The sequence below is a fragment of the Wasmannia auropunctata genome, unplaced genomic scaffold, assembly GCF_000956235.1.
Source record: "Wasmannia auropunctata unplaced genomic scaffold, wasmannia.A_1.0 LD336026.1, whole genome shotgun sequence".
NCBI lineage: Eukaryota > Metazoa > Arthropoda > Insecta > Hymenoptera > Formicidae > Wasmannia > Wasmannia auropunctata.
Window position 1 is genome coordinate 2,684,742 of NW_012026864.1, and position 22,077 is coordinate 2,706,818.

A 22,077-nucleotide genomic window follows, 5' to 3' on the forward strand; every position below is an offset into this window, starting at 1 on the left:
TGAAAAGTGACATAATTTTTATACAAACACTACAATAGGGTCCTTACAGAACCTTCGTAAGTTCGACATTAGTACAGCGTTGATGCCGTACTCGAATACGCATGCGCGCAAAGGTGACTCGCATAACAACACTGTTCGCGGCGGACGGCAGCGTGTTGCGGCCGCGCTCGCGTTTCTCTAAACGGGACGCGCGCGATGATGTGATCCACGTGACTCGGCGTCGGCAATCGCGGCGACTGCGGAAGCGACGATCGGCGCGCCTGGTGGCCCCGGTCGCGCTTTTCCTCCCCTTTTCTCAACAGACAGACGCCGGAGCGACTTCGTTCAGCGCGACCGGACGTCGAGCACCCTCCTGGTCTCCGGGGGCGATTAACAACAGGGTGACAGCGAGGCGCGAGATCTCCCGCAGCTAATCGTAAGTGTCGTCGAGCCAATGGAACGCGCGTGTTTCACAACGACGCGCTTTATCGCGACAGAACGTTGCGTCGCGCGTTCGCCGGGCGTTGCGCGACGTTTTTTTTCGCGTTGTTGTTGCTGCCTGCAGTATAGCGTGCGCGCGAACCGGAGCCAGGCTGTCCATGCTCGGCTGTCAACGTGACACAACACACCGACGTAAATACTGGGACCGTCGCGCGCCCATCGGCTCTCGTGCGCGTTAACGCGCGTGGCTTTCCGCGAGCTTTTCCGCGCTACTTCGCCCACGGGTGTGCACGTATCTTACGTAAAGCGCGATTGTGTGTCGTAGACTATGAAATTAGTAGTTTCCCCGCCGTACATGGACTTTTCCTCCCGCAGCGGAATCACTTAGACGAGAAAGAAAAAAGAGGAAAGAAAGCCGAGGTTTTTCCTCCCCGTTATTTCAGAGTTTCGCTGTTCTATAAGCGGGCAATTCTTATAATGAAGTTTATGTATCTTAGAGAGAGAGCGAAAAGAGATGATCTTTAAATTTGACAAGTCTAAACTTTTCTCCTGTTCGATCACGTATTCGCGACTGGGGAGTCTGCGAACTGGGAAATGCCGCGAAAATTCTGCGAGAAATCACAAACGCCGAAGTGAGTTCAGTTTCTGTCATAAAAGTTCATTAGAACGGATATATCGGACGCGCCGATCTATTACCTTGACTTCTCGTTTCCAATTTGCCACTTTAACGAGAAACGGAAATAATCGAGGAACGGTTAAATATCCTATAAATATTGAAATTGCGCTTCACGCTCTCGGCTCTCTACGCTCTCCATTGTGCCGGGATTTTTGCCTGGAAATCGCATCGTCGCGTGTATTGATTTGCCGACGTGCACGACGTTCGTTAAAAAACGTGACACGCGTCGAACGCAGCTATCGAGAACCTCAGGGAAACTTGTGTGGGCTCGAGTAGTCGATACCTACTCGACTTACTCGAAAACGAATCGCGGGAACAATGCGCGCGTATATCATACAACTCGCGCGCACTTATCCCGGAAGCGCGCGCGAAGCGCATTATTTTCCTTAATATCTCCGATATCGTAGAAGCTGTCGTTTCATCGCCTCCTGTCGTGCGAGACATTCATAAAATTACATAGGAGAGTAATCAACGAAACGATATAGGCAACAGTCTGTGTTTTCCTGCGGATTAACTGCGTCATCCAGTCGCTCGTTAAAACCAGCATCAAGGTTAACAGGATGCTTCGAGAATTATTATTCGAAATTCGGATTGTTTTTCTGATAAATCTGATTTCTAATATCCACTTTTATACCAATGTAGATTAACTTCAATCTTGGTTTAATTTATTCTTTTGTCTTTTCTCTGCAATTTATAGAACTAGGAAAAGATAGAAAATTAAACCAAGATTAAAGTTAATTTACATTGATATGGAAATGGACATAATATACATATGCTAGGAAAAAACTGAATGCTTAAAATTTAACGCAAAAAAGATTCTAAGGCGAGGCTTTGAAGATACGGAGGATAACACGTAGAATTTTCACGTGAAACTTTTCGTGATTTGCTGTTGATTTCTTTTTTTTTTACTGCTGCACTAGACTGCACTACAACTTTCCTTTCTCGTTTTATTTTTCGTCAAATTTAAAACATACCTATTTTATTTAAAATCAAAAAGTGTATACTAATTCAGCTGTAAGAAACAGACCTTATGACATCATCGACATTGAACGACATTTTACGAGACGCTGCACGCCACGAAAACGAGCGAGGACCGCCCAAAGACGCGTTACTGCAATTGAACGTGTCCGTGAAATATTCGCATCTCACGAAGCGAAATACGTTTCACGATTTACAAACTAGCAAGACGAATGTTTGCGTCAAGCGTATTGCACGAACTGATGAAATTATCAGCGTAGAGCCGTTTGTTGATATTGGAAGCTAACGTCATTCTTTTAGACATTTTCTAGAATCAAACGAGACTTTGCACTAGGCAGAATCGAACAAGAATATGGCGTTGAATATTATCGAACATTAAGGCGGAATAATTTATTTATCTTCAAATGCAAATTTCACAATAAAACAATAAGGCAGAATAATTTATTTATCTTCATCTTCAAATGCAACTTTCACAATAAAACGATAAGGCAAAATAACTCATTTATTTTTATTTTCAAATGCAAATTTCACAATAAAATGTTTGTTTTATTGTGAAATTTGCATTTGAAGATAAAAGTAAATAAATTAAATTTGCCTTAATGTTCGATGATCGGTGATTTATTTCCATGACAGTCGATGCCCGGATATTAGTCTTCTAGGCAAACGTTCGATTTTATATTATATTATATAGATTAATTAGAAAACATATCTTTTTTTTTTAAAGAAACCAAGGCTGGATTATCCTTTATTTTTAAGCCAGATCTTTATTTTTTTTTACAATCTCTTTTATTCGTTTGATAAATTCCCTTTTTCATGATTATACAAGTGTGACACTGAAAATAATAAAATAAATTATTAACAGAGTAAAATTTATTAACAGAGATGTATAATTATGAGCTTTGAAATGTTTAATGACGATTGCAAAATGTCAAACGATTGTAATTAAAAGATCCGTAAAGATGTCTGATGAAGGTCGTGTTCTCGGAAACTAGGACACCCGATCATTCAGTTTTACCCCATTTGCATGTATGGATGATTGATACAGATTGCTCCAGAATAAATGAAACAAATGAACATTTCTCAATGACAATTTTGACGCGAATGTGGGGAAATTTATAAAACTCGACGGACAAATATTTCTAAATATTTAGCTATATAATAAATATATTCTGTAAAATATATCATAAATACAACGAAAAATGAAAGAGAAACCTCATATCTCATCGGAATATAAAATGCTATTGTTGACGTGACATTATTCTCGTTTCGCCTATTAAAGTCGAATATGGAAAATATCTTTTTCTCGTTGACGTTTGGCAACTTTTACAAGATTTTTTACAGATATGTAGTCTGCAACTATTTCGCAATCAGCTGGTCCTGTGGCGCAACGGATAACGCGTCTGACTACGGATCAGAAGATTCCAGGTTCGAATCCTGGCAGGATCGGAGTGTATATTTTTTTTCTCCCCTTCCCCTCGTTCGTCTCATATGTATATATATATTTTTGTGACTCATTACACCTTGACGCGAGCCGAAGCATATTGTTGACGGGAGATTGCGCAACGTAACCGGTTATTCGCGATGTCCAACCGAGCGTTGCGTCGATATATCACGTCGGGGAAAACAGAAGGCAGATATACCGACGCGTGCGTGTGTCGATATCGCATATTCTACACGTAATTGAGCTATTTTTTTTCCTACCGCAATTAGAGTCCGCACTACCAATCACATTCGATTTCCCGTCGAAGTATAATTAGTTTATAATTAAGGCGAGCACTATCGCAACCGGAAATTTCGGTCTTCTGAAGCACATGCATAAGGGATTTTCCATTCTGTCAATGAATTTAGGTATTAAAGGGGACATACATAATGTAAAATTTATAGCGATTGTCATATTTAAAAAAAATAATATTTCTTTCTTTTTTTAAGTGTTCCGATAAACAGTATAAAGTTTACGATTACAGCCTAGGCGAGAATAATTTTGCGCGCATAGAGAATTGTACATAGATAATTTTATAAACACTACATATATTATGTTCCTTGAGCTATAATGCAACATTTGCGATTGTAGATGATGAATGGATGTTTAATGAAACCCGAAGATTGATCTGCGAATTTTGTCGACAACGCGTTGCGCCGATACGCAAAGGAGTAGATTGCAATCGCGTGACTATTACTTTCCCGACGCGGTTTTAACTTATTTTTAGGACGATCGGTGCATCGGAACGCGATCTAAACTTAAGCGCAACCAGGAACCGAATTTTTCGCAACGGATCCCCCGGGGAATGTCCAGAAATAGTCCGCGTTCCGGGCGCGCCGACCTGACGCCGCGTGTCCACTTCCTTTTTTTTTCTTTCTCTCTCTCTCTCTCTCTTTTTCATGCTTCAGGGCGCGTTGTCGTGTATACCGTCCTCGGTACCGTCCACCGTGTATTTCGAGATAAATTCTTTCACTCCGTCTTCGTGACGGCTCGAGATTTCCGCCTTTGATACTTCGGATAAGTTCGCCCGAGTTCGCTCTGTGGAATTTACGACACTTGGGGGTGCACACGTTATCGTTTTCAGAAAAAACGAAAAAGAATCCGAATGCGAAAAATTTCTTTGACGTTATTGATTACCTATTTAAAGCCGCGGAAAATAAGAATTGAGATTTTAGATAAAAATTTTGTTATCAGGAGATTATTTTTAAATCAATATCCAGGCTTATTGAATATTCATTCCGCGCATTATTACTGAACGTCACTCGTCCGTGGAATCGCAGTAGAATCGCGTTGAATCGTCGCTTTTTGTGCAGCATAATTATTCCTTCCTCCAGCTGTTCCTCCGACATTGTCTGCGGTCTCCCTCAGGCTTCCGCCGAAGGTCGCGAATTTCCGCACAGGAAGCGTCCATTTCCTCCGCTCGTCGTCGTGCGAACGACTGGAACATATCCGAGACTCGCGGTTTAGACTTCGCCGGTTATTCGCTCTTGTATTCGCGAAGGATGAACCGCATTGTTTGGTACGTACGTGGATCAGGAAACTCCTTGTTGCATCCGTGCATCGAGGAAATGTAGACAACGTAGTTAACGGTGAAAGGAGTTCACGCTTCCCTATTTCTGTCCATTCATCTCGGGCTCATGCGGGCGTGAAACTTGTCGATGACGCAGACTCCTTTTCTGCAAGCAAGACAATAAATAAATTTTGCGAGATTTTCCCGCACCAGTTTGCCGTCAAAGGACGTGTGAAATCTATCACTTCCGTCACTTCGATCGTCGGCCAAGGGGTGAACAATTTAGATGGAATCACGACGCAAATAGAATTCGAGTGAATGAAACAAATGAATGAAAAAAAAGTGTCATGTAACGATATTGTGAATAAAACTGTCGTGATGACTTACTTAACTTTATCGGGCTTTCATCGAGCGAACTTAATTTGCCGGATTCCCTCGATTCTTTTGCAAACAGTTTTCACGCAAGATCCGGCGAGATGTTATCGTGTTTCCACAAACGCGGTCTCCTTTCCGCATTCGTGTTATCGGGCGCGGTTTGCGAGAGGGGAAACTCCTTCCCTCCCCGTTTCGTTTATCTCGATTTTCCTTCGCGCACGACGCGGAGAGCGACGCGTGTTACCGGCCCGTCGAGGGAACACAAGCCAGCCATTCTCTTTCTCTGTAATAATAGTACCTTTGCTCGCCTATCGTTTCGAAATAACGAGTAGCGCGCGGGGCGCGCGTGAGAAGGCTTTACTCAAGCGGCTATGAATTCGCTATTGTACAGCCGTGCATTAGGCCGCGGGAGATGCATCGGTGCACTTTCGTCGTCGAGACGCGAGCGGGTGTTGCGTGTATACATATGTACACACACACACACACACACACGCACGCACACACACACACACACACACACACACACGCACACACACACACACAAACACAAACACGCGCGCGCGTCTGTCAGTGTCGGTCGTCCTGCTGATTAAAAGATACCTATCGCTTGGCTTCGCGTGCCGCGTGACCTAGAGAGAGAGGCGCAACTAGTAATCCTATTAAACGGGTACTACGGGTAGCTCGTCGAGCATTACGACCAAGTTGATGTAAAAGGTTGGTTCATACTTACTCCCGCACGCGTGCTGGCGTGCGAAATTCTGCATAACTCTCGCCGTGGCTCAGTTTCTGCCGTGAGATTTTTACAAGTATCGTCATCTAACGGCTCTAACTACTCTAAGTGAAAAACAATTAACAGTCCCTCATGTATTTTCACATAGAAAATAATTGTGAAAGTATATATATATATATATATATATATAGGTATGTCAATGATTGCATGTGTAGCTGTACGATCAATTGATTTACTGAATAAAAATAGAATTGGTAAGAATATAATTTTTTTTGTTGCGAATACAAAGCGGAAAAATATCTCGGAATTTCCGCTACATCAACGTTGGCTGGATGCTTAGCGAGATGAGTGGCGATGACGCGACTCTGCAGGCGAAAAACCGCAATTTTTCTCTGAAACGCGCGTGTCCGCGTCGCAGAGCCGCGCTAATTGCGACACAGCGGGACCTCGCAGTGGCATGCCACTTAAACGAATCTTCGCACCTGCACCGTGTGTGACCGCGTTTGTGTGACGCTCTACAAAAAAAAAACGAACGACCCGCATTCTCTGCTCTTTTATGCAGATTTAGATTTTTTTAAAAAATAAATCCCACTTTTGTGACAAAAAATAATTTAATATACGAAAAACGCGTGCGCGCGCTCAGAAATCCTCCGAAATAGTTTATTCTGCCTCGTGGAAAAAACGAAATTTCGGACGCGATATGAAATAAATGGATTATTCGTAACAGAATAAATGAAAATTGATAAACGATTGTAACAATATACATATTATACAGTATACATGAATTCTCGAGTTACATTGTTTAAAAGCATTAATAATTTGGATATTTTTTCAACATTAACACTTTATTGTTGCTTATTTTAAATATAAACATCTGCGGTTACTGCGCACGAAAGTATTACAGGAATTGTGTTCCTAAAATACAGAGTCTGGTCATCTCGTTAGCTATCTTCTTATTGGTTCATGTGATTAGACCCCTCAAAATAGCAGTACAATCAAAGTACAGCGGGAATTTATATTCAAAGGTATTCATATTCATATTCAGAACGCGTTTTTATCTTTGAAATTTTATAGTGCTGCACGCAACATAAACTATTGCGTATTAATACTCTAACATCATTGTTAGGGCTTTATGATTACAAGTCAAAGAATGATGTAAAATATCGAAAAAAAACAAAGTTTATTATAATTTTATTATAATTTTGTACTTTGTTTATTATAAGATTTTTGATAACATAATATATTTTTTTATAGCTAAGAATAAAATAAACTATAATATGTCATGTGAATACTTGATTTGTTAATAAAATGAAATATTATTTAATAGTATACAAGAAAAACAGTACAATTGAAGTATATTGTTTTATTTTATAGAACATTTTTTTCCATGAATTGGAGCATTTAGGCACGCAGTAATAAGGCATTGTTTATTCTATAATTAAAGTTTAGGATTATAGTTGACATTATTTTAAGATTAGAGATAACGAATATATTTTAGTCTTGTGAAGTTTTATACTTCCAGTTTCATATATTGTATATTAAGATAATTAAATATCTTGTCATTTATTACTTCTCTCTCTCTCTCTCTCCCTCTCTATCTAATACGTCCTCAATAATAATAAAATTTGTCACTTCTTTAACTTCTGTTCTTTCTGTTATTTACTTATTTTTACTATTATACATTTATACGCTGTTTTGGTTCAGATTTGCAGACTCTGTATTCTAGGGACATAATTACAGAAATCACTTTGAAACTTTCGTTGGAGTCATTAATTTATTGCGTTACGTGATGGCAATTGTTATCTGTGTTGCTGAAAATTGGCGTGCAAACTTTTCGTCAATAGCCCCCCTACCCTGGAAAGTTCTCCATTATTCTATTCTCGTTAAATCGAACATGCACAGCGACTGAATTGAAACGCAATAACTTCGAAGGCGACAGTTCAGACGCGTGTCGCGAGAGTCGATAATCCGATTCCTGTCGTTCGATCTTACCGTGGCAACGTCCTTACATTTAATAATTTTATTTGCAATTAGATTATATATATCGCACGGGCGCGAGAGACGGGCTTGTAATAAACGGCTACGAAAGCGAATCTTTACTTTCGCCGGTTTTGCAACAACGCATGCGTGACTGGTGTGTATAGCTGGCGGACGAGCTTTCGCTCTCGCAAATGGTATATGCGTTATAACTTATTATCCCCGCGAAGGGGGATAGAAATTCGCGGGTGCACGTACAGTACGGACGGATTATATGACCGGCTATTTTCTTTTTTTTCTTTCCTTCTACGGTCTCGCCGCGTCTAACGGAACGTTCCTTCGTCGGAACTCGTGCGCGGCTGCCGTGTCGACGAGTTAACAAACCGATGCGTCAGCTAATATCACTTAAATGTCGGTTAAGTAATGATAACTGGTAATAGCGATCTTTAATTGTACACACAGGCCATACCGCCGCTGCCGATATGCCGCATTGGACATTCCATAAAACGTTCCTTATACGCGTTATACTTCATGTAGAAACACGAGTTTAGCGTTAGAGCTTTATGCGTTATTCTTTGATCAATTAGAAGCTGCTTTTTTTCCAACAAAGACGTCATTTATATTGATGCGCGCACACAGTTACTTTTTATAGTGTCGTGTATATTTATCGAATATATTTATATATAAGAAACACTTTCACATTTTTGATCGTTGTAATCCATTTATAATTATCTTTTTTAATATATCCTTGGTTTTCGGTTAAACATTAATACTTCGGTGCAACATTCATGCATTATTCTTTGATCAAGTAGAAGCTGCTTTTTTCAGTAAAGACGTCATTTATATAGATGAGCGCGTACAGTTATTTTTTTATACTGTCTTATAAGAAACATTGTCACATTTTTAATTGTTGCAATCTGTTTAATTATCTTTTTTTAATAAATTGCTTGGTTTTCGGTTATAATCGTTGTGATCCGTTTAATTATCTTTTTTAATGTATCCTTGCTTTTCGGTTAAACATTAATACTTCGGTGCAACATTCAAACGGCGCACATTGTACAGAGACAAAGCTTATTACTGCACTATTGCAATATTCACACAACATTCACGTACGTCGCGTATAGACAATGCTCCCATGATAAAAGCCATGTTCGCCAATAAATTGACATCGCGATTGCTTTTCACGCTCCCCAAGCGGCAAGAGATAGCTGCGCTATCACTTTTATCGTATCTGTTAAGTATCGCATCTGTTCGCGTTACATAGATAATCCGCGACGAATCGCAAACGAAGTGCGCTGTTTCGCAGAATAATGTTGTTCGATTTTAGCAACAGATATTTTTAACGAGATTTTAAGACAGAAACTGTACGAGGTATTCTTTCGATCGGACTATATCTTTAAATCTTTAATCAACTATTAGCTATCAAAATCCCGATGTAATTACATACCTAAATTACAGGATCGTTTACTGTAAATGCAACATATCGGTGAAGACTATTAATGTATTAACAAAGAGTTACATTCAAGTAATAATTGATGAATAAAGAAATAATTGATACGACAGCATGTCAAAGGGAATGGAGTATTGCGATATTTTATTCGAGCTTAATCCGTGCTTACTGCCAATTAAATTCTCTTTCTCTCCCGCTCTTTTTTATGTGATATAATTAACTATATAATAATCTCTAAAATAGGGCGAGCGTGACTGATGTTCTGAGCCAATAGACCGAGGCAATCGATTAGATTAAATAGATAGCAGACCTGCACGATAAATTATGATTACGAATCATAATTTATCGAACCGCGCTGATATCGTAGATGCAATTCGGTCATCGTGATCAACATAAATTAATTATTTAGATTTACGGTGAAGACTCGAGTAAGCTGCACGGCCAATTTCTACGTTTCTGAGTTCCACTTTCGCGGGGTCGATACGAATGTAATTGCCATTCGGATGAACTCGTCACCGAACTTTCGATCACCGATAGAGATTTCATCTTTACTTTCTTCCTTTCACGAGCTGCGTGTTTAATCCGCAAAAGTGTTTACGCGGGAATCTGCAGTGCCAACAATGTGACAATGAATGCTACGTGCTCATCTTATTATTTTCGTGCGAATCCTTTCACTAATTTTTACTTCTTCAGATTGAACTTACAACAATTTATATTATTATGGATTTAAAAAATGCGACGCAAATTAAATAGATCTGAAATGTATGCGACCATCTTATTTTTGAGAAAGTACCTAAGAAAAATCTACCACTTTTAAATTATATTTCTATATAGAAGTCATTTCTCTCGCTCTTTTCGCGATGTCGAATTGTCGATCGGTGAAGCGATGGAGGTGGGCTAAAATTATTTTTGCTTGTTTGGCGCGGAGAAAAGTATGAGAACTGACACCGATTGCTCGGAGGAATGATGTCGCTCTCCGGGGCATTGCGATGGCGAACGTGTACGTGCGAGACAATGGGGAATATGTTCGCGCGGCAGGTGAAACTGTTACGAAGAATAGGTCAGATTGTCTGAAAATCTGCCCCTCCATAGAAACCTCTTGCGTTGAGAAAGATTTCCATCGTGTAATACCTCGCGATCGTCACGCTGATAATTCCGCAGCGAGTAACAAGCAAGTTTCGTGACGTGTAACAGTATATAGTGGAAACGAGGGGTTGGTTTTCACGGAATTTCGGCGAACGAAGTATCAATAGAAGCGAATGCGCGCTTGGTGATTAATTTATTATGTTATTTAATTTCGTAAGATAAAATTGAAATGCGATACGGTTAATTTTTCAATGTTAAATAAATAATATATTAAGAAAATATTTAGCGAAAAATTAACCGTATTGCATTCTACTTTTGTGTAACGAAAATAAATAATATAATTAATTGATACATCGTTCAAGCGCGCGCATCTCCCTTCTATTAATACTTCGATTCTCGCTACAATCTTATTCGAGCATTATTCTATTAATACTTTGATCTACTTCAAGCGTTATTTATTTTACGAAAATAAATAACGTAATTAAAAACATCGTTCAAGTAAAAATATAAGTAAAATTTAATAATGCGGCATTACTAATTTTATGTAATAATTCTTTGAATGAAAATGTTATTATATGGCTTTACGGTATAATTGCGCGAGTTTGTTGCGATTGAATTTTATTTTATATTTGACTAACTCTATATTTCACTATCCACGTGTGAACGTGATTGTAAAAGTTGTACAACGAGCAATATAGTATATTTATTATGTTTAATAAGAATATTTATTATGTTTGATAAGAGAAGATCAACCTCGTTGAAACCATGTCGTTGCAGCGCCCGAAAGCGCGAATCTCGCAGGATTATTCAATTTGAAAAAAGGGATAATCGCGCGTTAAACTAATCTGTATTTCCAGATGACTTTTGGATCGTGCAAATCCTATCACGAATAATGGATACGTTTTATTTCTACCTCAATATATTTGAAAATAACGTTTATTATAATTATTTAGGATGAGTCATGTCAGTTTTCGACAATTTTGATTAATCATTGTTTGTGAATTCTCTTAAAAATGTCATCGTGAAATGCTGGTTTCCTGGCTGGAAATTTATGTAACACACACCGCCGCATGACAATGCATGAAATCCTCTTTGCATTCGATTTTCTTTTTTGCCAGTCGATTAAATATTTTCCTCGTTAAAAAGTTTGGCGACGAAACCGTCCTATAATAATGTTGTCGCACCGTGCGTCCCATTGTCTTTAGTTTTTGCTTTGCAAATTTTATGCTTTTAAATAGACTTTAAATCGCGAATTCACCTATTTTAACGACCGACGTTCCCACATGTAATACACTTTTACGTAAGATTAATTGGGCAGAAAAAGCGATCTCGTATATGTGTGTCCCACAATCGCATTTCGAAATATAGTGAAACTTCGGTGAAAATTAGATCTACTATCCGAGAGTGTGTGTGAAAGTTCATGTCGTGAATACAATATTGGAGACGATCTGACCGTGCAGCAGCAGCTGCTGCCTAAATTCGCCTAGAAAGACTGACGTTCCTTTAACGCGTGATTTCATTCTTTCTACTCGGCTGCGCATCATCGCGCACCACCGGTTATTTTCGGCTTGACTAAATTTTAATTAAATTTTTTTTGCGCAAATCCTCGTATTCGCGAGGAAACACCAATTTAAACAAATTAACCGTATAGAATTGAAATTTTTGAGAAAATCAATTTGTCCGCAAATTCATGTTCTTAATTGAATATTTTCGCCGCGGTAGTTGCTGAGAAGTAAGTTCGAAAATAATAGAGAAGATTAATTATTCGTGATACTTTAAACGTGCCGGATGTGTCGTCACTCTTCATGATTTCGCAATGACGTAGCATTGTCTGTATTTTTTTTTATATTTCTTCTATGCGCCTATGCTTTACAAAATTATACGTCGCGAACGTTGTGAATGATAATGCCACGCGTCGCATGTAACGTAGTACGAATGTTCTTTATCGCTGCACCGACAGAAAAAGGTTGCGATAAAACTTCTGCAGCGCAGTTGTAGTGGACGTGGCGAACGACGTCCGATAAACGTGAAAAACCGAAAGATCGTTCGGACGTGACGCCACCCTGTGATCTTCAATGGCGAATTCCGTGAGCGGTGCGCAGAATGCAATGTTCGCACTTCGCGAAGAAAAATGACGACCTTACAAGAAAAAAACTTACTTTACGGAAAAAGCTCCGCTAACGAGAGCATAGAGCAAGCTGCCGGCGCAGTTTGGTCGGAAAGTCGAGGTGACGACACCGATCAGTTTATTACGGAGGTTTAATTAGCGTCATTAGCCGCTGAAATTGACCCCCTTTGTAGATCGGCCGCAGATCGCTCCGCCGACAATGGCAGAAAAACCGGAGACGAGCATCCGCGAGTAATCGGTTCACGGCCATTAGTTTCGCGGGTTGCGCTAATGCGCCCGATAATTCGCGTTCATTCGGGCACTCGACAGCACGAGGCTCGGCGATTTACTTTAGTGTCCTCGTTAGTCCCACTTTACCTCTTCACGAGCGTTAATCCCATCGATGACTCAAATGCATCTCTCTCCTCTTCGATGCGTTTCGAACGAGACGCGACGCTGAATAATTTCCCTTGTAGCTCTCGATCCATATAGCTTACGATTACAAGAAGCATATCATAATAATATTTTTATTCACTGTCTTAACAAACGTTTGCAGAAGTATATTTTGTGTAAAAGAATTTTTGATTTTTAATTGAATGAATATATAGAAAATTTAATAATAATAATAATAATGATTTATAATACAAATTAATTTAACAGCGTGATGCAATAAATATAAGGCTATCGTATTTTTAATCCAAAGTTTCTAAACTTTTTTAATTTTCAGATCAGTTTTTCATTGAGTTTTACATAATTGTTTGATTTTTTTTTAGCTTCTTTTTCTCAAAAATGCTGACGCTAAATTACAACTCAAGTTACAACTCAAGTATTCCTGTATCAAATCCGATCCGGATTAACCTTGATCAGTTGGGAAAAGTGAATCAAGAAACGAGTTTCCGCTCGGCGCTGCCACGTTGGTTTTTATCGCGGTCTTCCGCGGAGATCGTGCTATATGATTAGGAAACGAATACGCATTTCTACTTCACGCTCCAATGATTGTATCCCGTCGCGCACTTCTCTCCTTACTTTTTAAACATTCTGTATCCGATCTGCAAATCGGTAGCAACGAACCCGAACGTCAAAACTTTCGCGCATTAAGTCTCGTTACACCTAAGTAATTTGATTAATTATTAAGGATATAACGTTATCCGTTGTATCTTGTAGTCATTTATAAGGAAGTCAAGGTTTACGCACATTGCGACAAAAAGGCGCGAAGGTTGCAATTTAACCACGTTGATTGCCACGGCTACGTGACTCGATGCTATAATTCGGCGGCATGATATCATAGATAATGAATCTCATTGCGCGTCCCTCAGTGACGCGCGAAATAAAAGAGAGATAAGGATCTCCTTCGCGAACACACAGAAAATTGCGAGTGCGATAAAGTATATACGCATGGTCTTGGATGGAACGACGATGCGTGTAACAGAGAAATTAGAAATTTTACGAGAATCGCGCTGTTAACTTACGTTATTAAACCCGTTGTCCCGCCCCTCCCCCCATCCCTCTCCTCCCGATTCGGGGAACTTTATGCACGACGGTCGTTGAACTCCGGCTGCACGTTGCTGCGCGAATCGCGAAACGGCCAATTTTTTTCACGAGCTTTCACGGAGAGTATATATGTAAAGCAGCACGCGATAGAAGCGAATTCATTAAATCAATTATCCCCTTGGTCTGAAAACCAAGTGGAACGAAACGTGTATATATATATATATATACATATATATATAGAGTGTACAGGGAAGTGCACTCTCCGATTCGCTGATTTCGGCGTGCTTTTTGGTTTTTGTATTTTAAAAATTATTTTTCGAGAGCTTTCCTTTGTTATTAAGCCTTTCGAATTTTCGCGAAGACACGTGGAACACCGAAATACTTTGAAATAATTCAAACCGTCTGAATTAAAATGTCTTTACCAATGGCAGCTTATACGTTTCTACAAATGTTGAATCTTTCCGATTGTAATCTAAATTACGATGTTGAAGATGAAAACAACAAGCAGTTTAATTTTCCAATGAACGTTGACGTTACTTGCGAAGAAAAATAGTCCAAGAGAAATTTTATTTATTTTTAATATAAAAGTCAAGCCGACACGTTTCCTATGCAATTATAGCGTACTGTATACTGCATATTTTTTCGCCTAATTTCTAGAAAAAAATTCGCACACATATATAAGATTACGTCAGGCCGTGTTTTCGCCGCCTTAATTGCTCGCTCAGCGGCGGGCTCCCGTTAATTCCGAATATTTGTTTTCAATGTCAGACGCGTTTGCACGCAATCGATCAGCGGCAATAATACAGTTAACAGCGGGATTATCAGCGCGTTTATAATTGGGCGCGTTGCGCATCCTTCCGGTCTGAAAACGAAGTGGGGCGAGGCCCCAGCACGCGGAAGTGGAATTACGCAACGCGCGAAATGCAGCGCGCGGTTTTTTTTCTAATTTCTGCTTGCACTCCGATATCGCGCAATTTCATACCTTGCGGCGCAACCGGGATCGTGTTCGTTCGCGAGGCACACACCACACGTTCTAATTGTTTCGTACGGTACGTGTATTATCGTCGAACGCGTTAGCTTCGACCCAGTGGAGCACTTACTTCGTTATCCTTTTGATCTCGAAACGAAATGGAACGCGGCTGTAAATCGGGTTAAATCGGATCCGCCGTTAAATCCGCATGAAATTCATAAACCAGCGTTCACTGGTAGAAGCGGACGTATATCTTATTTACGGAAATCAGCGATTTGTGCATCGTCGTAGCTCCGCGTCGTTATAAGTACCGCGATTGTATCGCCGTAGAATAAATTGCAATTTTGCGAAAACAAGCGTGAGAAGTGTCGTCCGTGCGCTGGAAAAAAAAACGATTCTGGACATTCAAGTCGCGGCACGTACGTGCAGGCGTTAAACGAATGTTGAACATCAATTACAGAAAAAAAATTAACAAGTTATTTAAAAAAAAAGGATGTACAAATTATTTAAATAAACTCAGAGTCAAGAGTCTTCCTTTTCTCTATGAAGTTTTTCCGTTCTCTTCTATTTTGTCTCTCAAGAACGCCTGTCGCATCGCCGAAGTAGCCGAAAATTTCTAGCTGCGTCCCTGCGCCGTCCTTCCGCACGACGCGTTACGACGTGCGCTGCCGCGTTTCCGGTCCGTGAATGAAGTCACGCCGATGGAGGGTGCGAGGAGTTGTCAATGAGGTGGGGACCTTTTGTCGCCCGGACCAGAGGAGCGGCCCGGTCGGGGTCGCGCTCTTTGTTCCAATGTCTCCATTAAGTCCGGATTACCGGTGGGAAAATCACGGCGCGACATCCTCCGCGTGCTTCTTCCGTCCAGACTTCAATACACCGAGCCGAGCCGTATCCGCGCAAAGGTGCGACCGGTTACAACCGGGGGAGCATGACTAACTGTATACGGACGAGCGTGTCTCACTCTCCGTGCTCCTTGATTCCGTAATTACTTTGTTCGAGGAAGCAGAGGCTGTCCGCTCGCGCAGTCTCTGAAGGACAGGATAATGTCCTTAGATTCCTGCACGCAGATTTTTATCGTCGGAATCACATACGCGCGAGAATCAGCTGTGGAATCCTATTTGTTTATTTGCCACTGCGTTTGCAATATTTATGAGGAATTAATTTTACACTTTAATCGATATTTATATATTAATTAATTAGCTAAGAGAAAGAACGAATTAAACTTTTTATATTTATTTATATTAATTTTGATATTGTGAAATTTTAAGATTTGCAAATTTTTCGTTCGTTTGAAACTTTAAAATAATTACGGATTTTTGCAGCATAGAAAATTAAAGAATTTCCATCGGTATATATAGGTAACGAAGTGTTATCTTCGGTCTACTTCAGATCTGCGATCAATATTTCAATGGGATTTTTATTTGGAATTGTAAGTTACACGTGGGTTTCGCGCGAACTTGCTCTTTTCTCTATAGCGATAAAATTGAAAAATAGCGCGGTCGTTCAATCTTTAAGTAACGTCGCGATATCCTATTCGTGTCACGTCGCAAGTTGCAACTGGTTGCGGTCAACAGAGCATGACCGTCGCACTATATCCTGCTGTTTAACGATCGCATCTTTCCGCCACATTTTGTGGGCACGAAGCTTCGTAGATAGGCGCATAAATAAACGCACTACGGATGTTTTATCCTATTATTAATTTAATTACTGCACGTCGTTAATTTCTAAAGAAATTAATTAATTAATAAAGTACATAACTATATCTTAACATCCACAATATTTCTCTTCAGAGACAGAAACAAACTTTTTTATATACTACAAAAATTTCTTATAAAATCATAGAAATTTGCAACACTTGCTCGTAAAATATGACAATTAATTTTTATACATTATTTATTCTCAAAAGATTTATCGTACATATTGTCGTATATTGATCTGCGCGTTGGGATGCAATATTATATAGAATTCCTTATTTAGATTTCATTTTGTATATAAATCGCTTTACGCTATATTTACCGCGATTTATCATACCTCGTGCAATCGCAAACGCGTTGGGATTTATCAAAAGGACCAGACGCGCCAGAGGCTCGCTTTTAACTCAACGGATGCTGGCCGTAGGCACTTAAGTAAGATTGCGTACGAGCACCTGTGTTCAACGCACCGGTCGGTCGACGGCACCCCGGTCCGTCATAATTTCAATCTTGCGTCTTGCGTTATACGGCACGAAAATTACCGTGCCGGTGCACGCACGGACCCGAAAATTCGACAAGTGCGGTGTACAGCCACTGAAGTCGATCCCAAGCAGGTATATTCCGAACCGGCTTGGGATTTGTGGAGCTTCGTACTTTTCCCGAAAATTCGATGAGACACCTGCCCGCGTAAGGAATGCATAAAAATATTTTTAAAAAATCTCGATTTGTATCTCCGATCCCGAAACGATTTGAGAGAAACAGCCGTGCATCAAGGATACTCCATAATTCCTTTCGGTCGGCACAAAATTATCTCGACATCCGCCGCATACCTGGAAGCTGGAACCGCCGTCGGTGTTGGTTTTAAAATTCTTCAATGACTCACGGATTTCACGATTAAGCAACGCGATTGGTCGCGGATTACTCACCCGGTGTTTAACGTTTTACCTTCTCTCAGAAACGACGAGGCGACCGACGACGTCGGCGAACGTTCGTTTGTTCGCGGGCGTCAGAAATAGAAGTGCAATGATATTTAGTATATCTGAATTGCTTGCGCGAATCCCTCACGTTCGTCGGTACACACAGGCGCGCTGGTTACATATGGGCGCATTCGTATTTGCAGATACATCCAGATGACGCGATGACGCTACATTGGTGGATGCACTGGTTCTGGGTTACCGCGCAATTTCTTGGTGAGTCATCAATTTGTTTGCTTTTTTTTTTTTTGTTAAATAACATCTTACAACACAGCAAGACTTTTCCACCTTCAATCACCTATCAACAATAGTAACTATCTTAACTATCTTCTATTTTACTTTTAACTGTCCTCTATTAACTCTGTTAAGATCAATAAAAAGACTTGTGCAACTTCTTAAAGTCTTCTGCCTTAATTAGGTCACTTTGTCCAGTCGAATACGAAATACGATTGCAACAGGATGAAATTGAAAAAGCAGACAAATCTTTTTCATTAGGTAGTTTATTTATCGTCCAAATAATTTAAAGATGTAGTCCCAATTTAATATTTTATTACGATTAGTTATAAAATTTCGATAAAATTTTATTGTAGTTTGTATGTATTTAAGTTACAATTAGTTGTAGCTCTTAAGTAATTGTTAATGTGTGATTTTAATATAAATTTAATTACCAAGAGGACTTAATATTAAGTTAAGGAAGGTATATATAAAAAGATGAGATATATTTAATTAAATTCTCATTCAGAAATGACTTACACAAAGCGTTTTCGTTTCATTTTTTTGTATTCTGTGTTATTTAGATTCTCAGAAATTAGAACTCGTAAGAGAAATGAGCATTGCATGATTTGATAATCGTGTAACTTATCTTTATCATTCAATGATCATATTTTATTTTTTTTTCTCAGTGATTCTTGGCAGTCCTTTGCCGTCTACTACATCAGATCCTGTCAATCAGTCCCAACCGTCCTCAAGGGTGACGTCCTCGCCGATCGAGATTGAAGATATCTATCGCACGTCGAAGTCAACCAGGCCGAGTTTTCGCATCGCCAAGGCTATCGGTCTTTACCCGCAGACAAATACGGCCGTGGTGACTGACAGGCAGCAATCCGTCACCACTATCGCCTCGTTGCTGTTGGAACGAGGTACCGTCTCCGGGACGAGCGTCCACGAGACAGTCGAGCTGAGTTTCCGCGGTAATATCTCCAGCGTCGAGTCGCTCGACGGCACGACGGCACCGCAGCGCGCCGCGGAGAACGTCGAGAGGATCCGGAACTCGACCGCGAAGAAAGACAGCAAGATCACGTGGATCCTGACGACGAACAAATCGTCGGGTAGACCGAAGTACGATCGGTCGGAGGAGAGAAATCAATCTAGCGTCGCCGGCAGAAACGTCAGCGAGGAGGTCGAGGATCTCACCGTGCTACCTCTTCAAGAAGAAATGTCGAAGGTCGACGTGACGTTGAACAGAACGAGAGCCTCCTTCGAAACGTCCCTGTCCGCGGCCGGGGCCGCCGGTAACGCCGCGATCAGGACGTTCAATCGATCCGACGACGAGGTCGAGATCGACGAGGAGGTGGCTCAGACGCAGCACTTCGCCACGGCGGCGTCTATCCTCGAAGGTAAAACTTCTGAGAGAAGTGTGTTACAGCGAATAAAAGTAAGAATCATCTCGCGGATAATTAATAGCCGTGCTATCTCGTGCGAGATAAGAGCGAGTATAGCATTGTATTTTAATTAGATTGGTTTTCACAATGCTGACATTGACACAATGCTCCCTTTCTCGTGCATGCTTACTCTCTGCTCTAGTCCCCGATTAAATTTAAACATTTTAGTAAACAATAGAAGTGAGTGGATGTAAAAAAAGTTTTTAGAGCTCGGTTTAGGATTTAGCGATAAGAGAAAGAAAACTACTCGGTACTTCAGAACGCTTCATAACGATCGCATGTAACGAATGTGCAGTTGGCGTGAGCGAGTCCACTCGTCTGAGCAGAGCGAGGAACACTTTCATCACGCAGCACTTCCAGAGAGATCAAGTGCAAGGAGACAATCAGTCCTCCGATTATGGCGCCGATAATAGCGGCGAAAATACTGAGCAAGGTTCGGCGACGTCCGCCGCGGGTATAGCCGCTATTACGGGCAGCTGTTTAGCGACTGTGGCCCTGCTCAGCACAATGGGTAGTCTCGGATTCATTATATACAGGTAACACGTCGTGAACCGTCGTAACGTGATTATGTTCGCGTCTGCGCTCGCTCTAATGCGTTTATTCATTAACTCCCTTCTTTCAGGCGCAAGTACTTGAATCCTCCGCAAACGTTGAACAGTGATAAATGCAGCAATCCTGATAGCTCCGGCTACATCGATGATTCCACTATCCGCGTTAGTATTATTACGCACATAAATATAAATATTTAATGTATCCACACAGCGGGATTTGTATATTAAATTAATAATTTACAAACGAATCTCTAATATATTTAAAGTTTTTTAATCTGTTAAGAATTTTTTTTTTTTTTCATTAGAGATCAGTTGAAGGATAAAAGACGGCAGTGAAATTTTGATTTGTCAAAAATACTTATAGGAGTACTCCTCGTTCACTTGCAGGATAACTCGGAGGAAATGTACAGTTTGGATAACGACTCGTTCCTAAATTCGCTAGAGGCAATGACAATACAGAATTACTGGACAGACAGTGTGAAGCATACGAAGCTATGACAAAAGAAGATAACCCATCCCGGAAAGAGAATCGAGACGTTCAGCATTTCCGATGGTGAAGCACACGAGCAAGTTTCTCTGCTTGAGCAATAGTACTTACACGTCCGAGACAGCGGTATTCTAGTATTATCGTGCAGAATACTCCCGTCGCCCGGTGTGCATCCGGAGGCGATGAGAGAACACGTACGCTTGCACGAGAGCCGTTAATCAGTCCCGATGGGCTGCGAACGAACGTTAGCTACCTTGGACGTTATTATTCCGTACGACGTAAAAAAGAAAAAAAAAGTTATAGATCAAAATTGCGAGCGAGACGGCGCGTATCTGTAAACGTCATTTCGCGACGTGTTGATTTACGTGTCACTTCCGTCGTTCCTATATTTTTCTACAACGCATGCGGCCCGGCGAGAGTCGCGCTTAGGCGGGAAGTGGCGCAGAATTATCCTCGAGTATTTCCATTAAATACGATTCCATAGTGCAATAAAAGTGAAGAAAATCGATGTACTTTATTATTAAAGTAATATAGTAACATTATTCTAGAGAGATAAGAGTACAAATAAGGCTATATTAGTCCATAGCTAGAGCACTCGCTAAAACTAAAAAAACAAAGAATTAATTTATAATAAGGATATTTGAAGTAATATTCCTATAGGCGAGTATTTATAGTACAATGCTTCCAATAATGCGAATTGGAGCTCATATTGTACAATGTTGTACTTACTAATGGTTTTAATCTTGGATTTGAATGCCGGTGTCTTCTGCAGTTTCACTTTGAAATTACATTACAATCGTGGTGATTAGCTTCGGCCGATGCTGACAGTCGCTTAACCAGATAGCTTGATTAATATTTTCGAAGATCGGATTTACGGAAGATCGGACCAAATCGTACGTAGATCTTAGCTTTACGCCTTTACGACATATCCAGCAGAAATATTGATTCCAATGTTTTCCATTACGAGAAATCTAGCTTGTACCTATATGTACATACATACGTACCGTTGTAACGTTTTATGTATAGATGTGCAAATCTGCCGTCGCGGCCACGTAAGGCGCGATTATAGTTTTAAGTAGCGTTTACCCAGATATATTTCTATACACATCCGAAACAGGGAGGAAAAAAAAAGGAGGCAAGAGAGAATCCATTGTGATAGATCGTAGCGTTTAATATGTGTATAATTATCCTTGGCTCGTTTATGGTTAACGGTTGTGAATAAACACGTTGTCATGTATTATACACATTCCCCGCCGTCCCTTCCTTTATCCGTGATCTTTATTATTCTCAACGTGATCCGATTGTTTCCGGCTTGAATTAACAATCGGACAGACGTAAGAAATTTTATGAATTTTTAGATTAAAAACGGTTATTTTACAATAGAGCGTGTAATATAAGCGTAATCTTTGTTCCAAAAAAAAAAAATTATTTAAATAAAAGCACTAAACCTAATAAACTAAAGG

At 40.3% G+C, this 22,077-nt stretch overlaps 1 protein-coding gene, 1 long non-coding RNA gene and 1 other non-coding gene across 4 annotated transcripts; 2 read left to right on the forward strand and 1 right to left on the reverse strand.

Moving 5' to 3' along the window:
• Positions 1-944: 944 nt before the first annotated feature.
• LOC105452904 lies at positions 945-22,075 on the forward strand (the record flags this gene model as incomplete). Its single annotated transcript, XM_011694456.1, has 6 exons — positions 945-1,052; positions 18,062-18,131; positions 18,818-19,531; positions 19,872-20,112; positions 20,199-20,289; positions 20,515-22,075. Coding segments are annotated over 6 exons (1,335 nt in total), but the record flags the coding sequence as incomplete, so codon positions are not given.
• LOC105452859 lies at positions 2,842-9,316 on the reverse strand. 2 transcript variants are annotated; one of them, XR_974784.1, is made up of 4 exons: positions 8,607-9,316; positions 6,170-6,273; positions 5,082-5,230; positions 2,842-4,992 (listed from the first exon to the last, which is right to left on the reverse strand). It is a non-coding gene; the product is annotated as an uncharacterized LOC105452859 (long non-coding RNA). The 2 variants fall into 2 exon arrangements; XR_974785.1 differs by lacking the exons at positions 6,170-6,273; positions 8,607-9,316 and adding an exon at positions 5,452-5,852.
• On the forward strand, positions 3,448-3,520 carry Trnar-acg. The gene has a single exon. It is a non-coding gene; the product is annotated as a tRNA-Arg (tRNA).
• Positions 22,076-22,077: the final 2 nt, after the last annotated feature.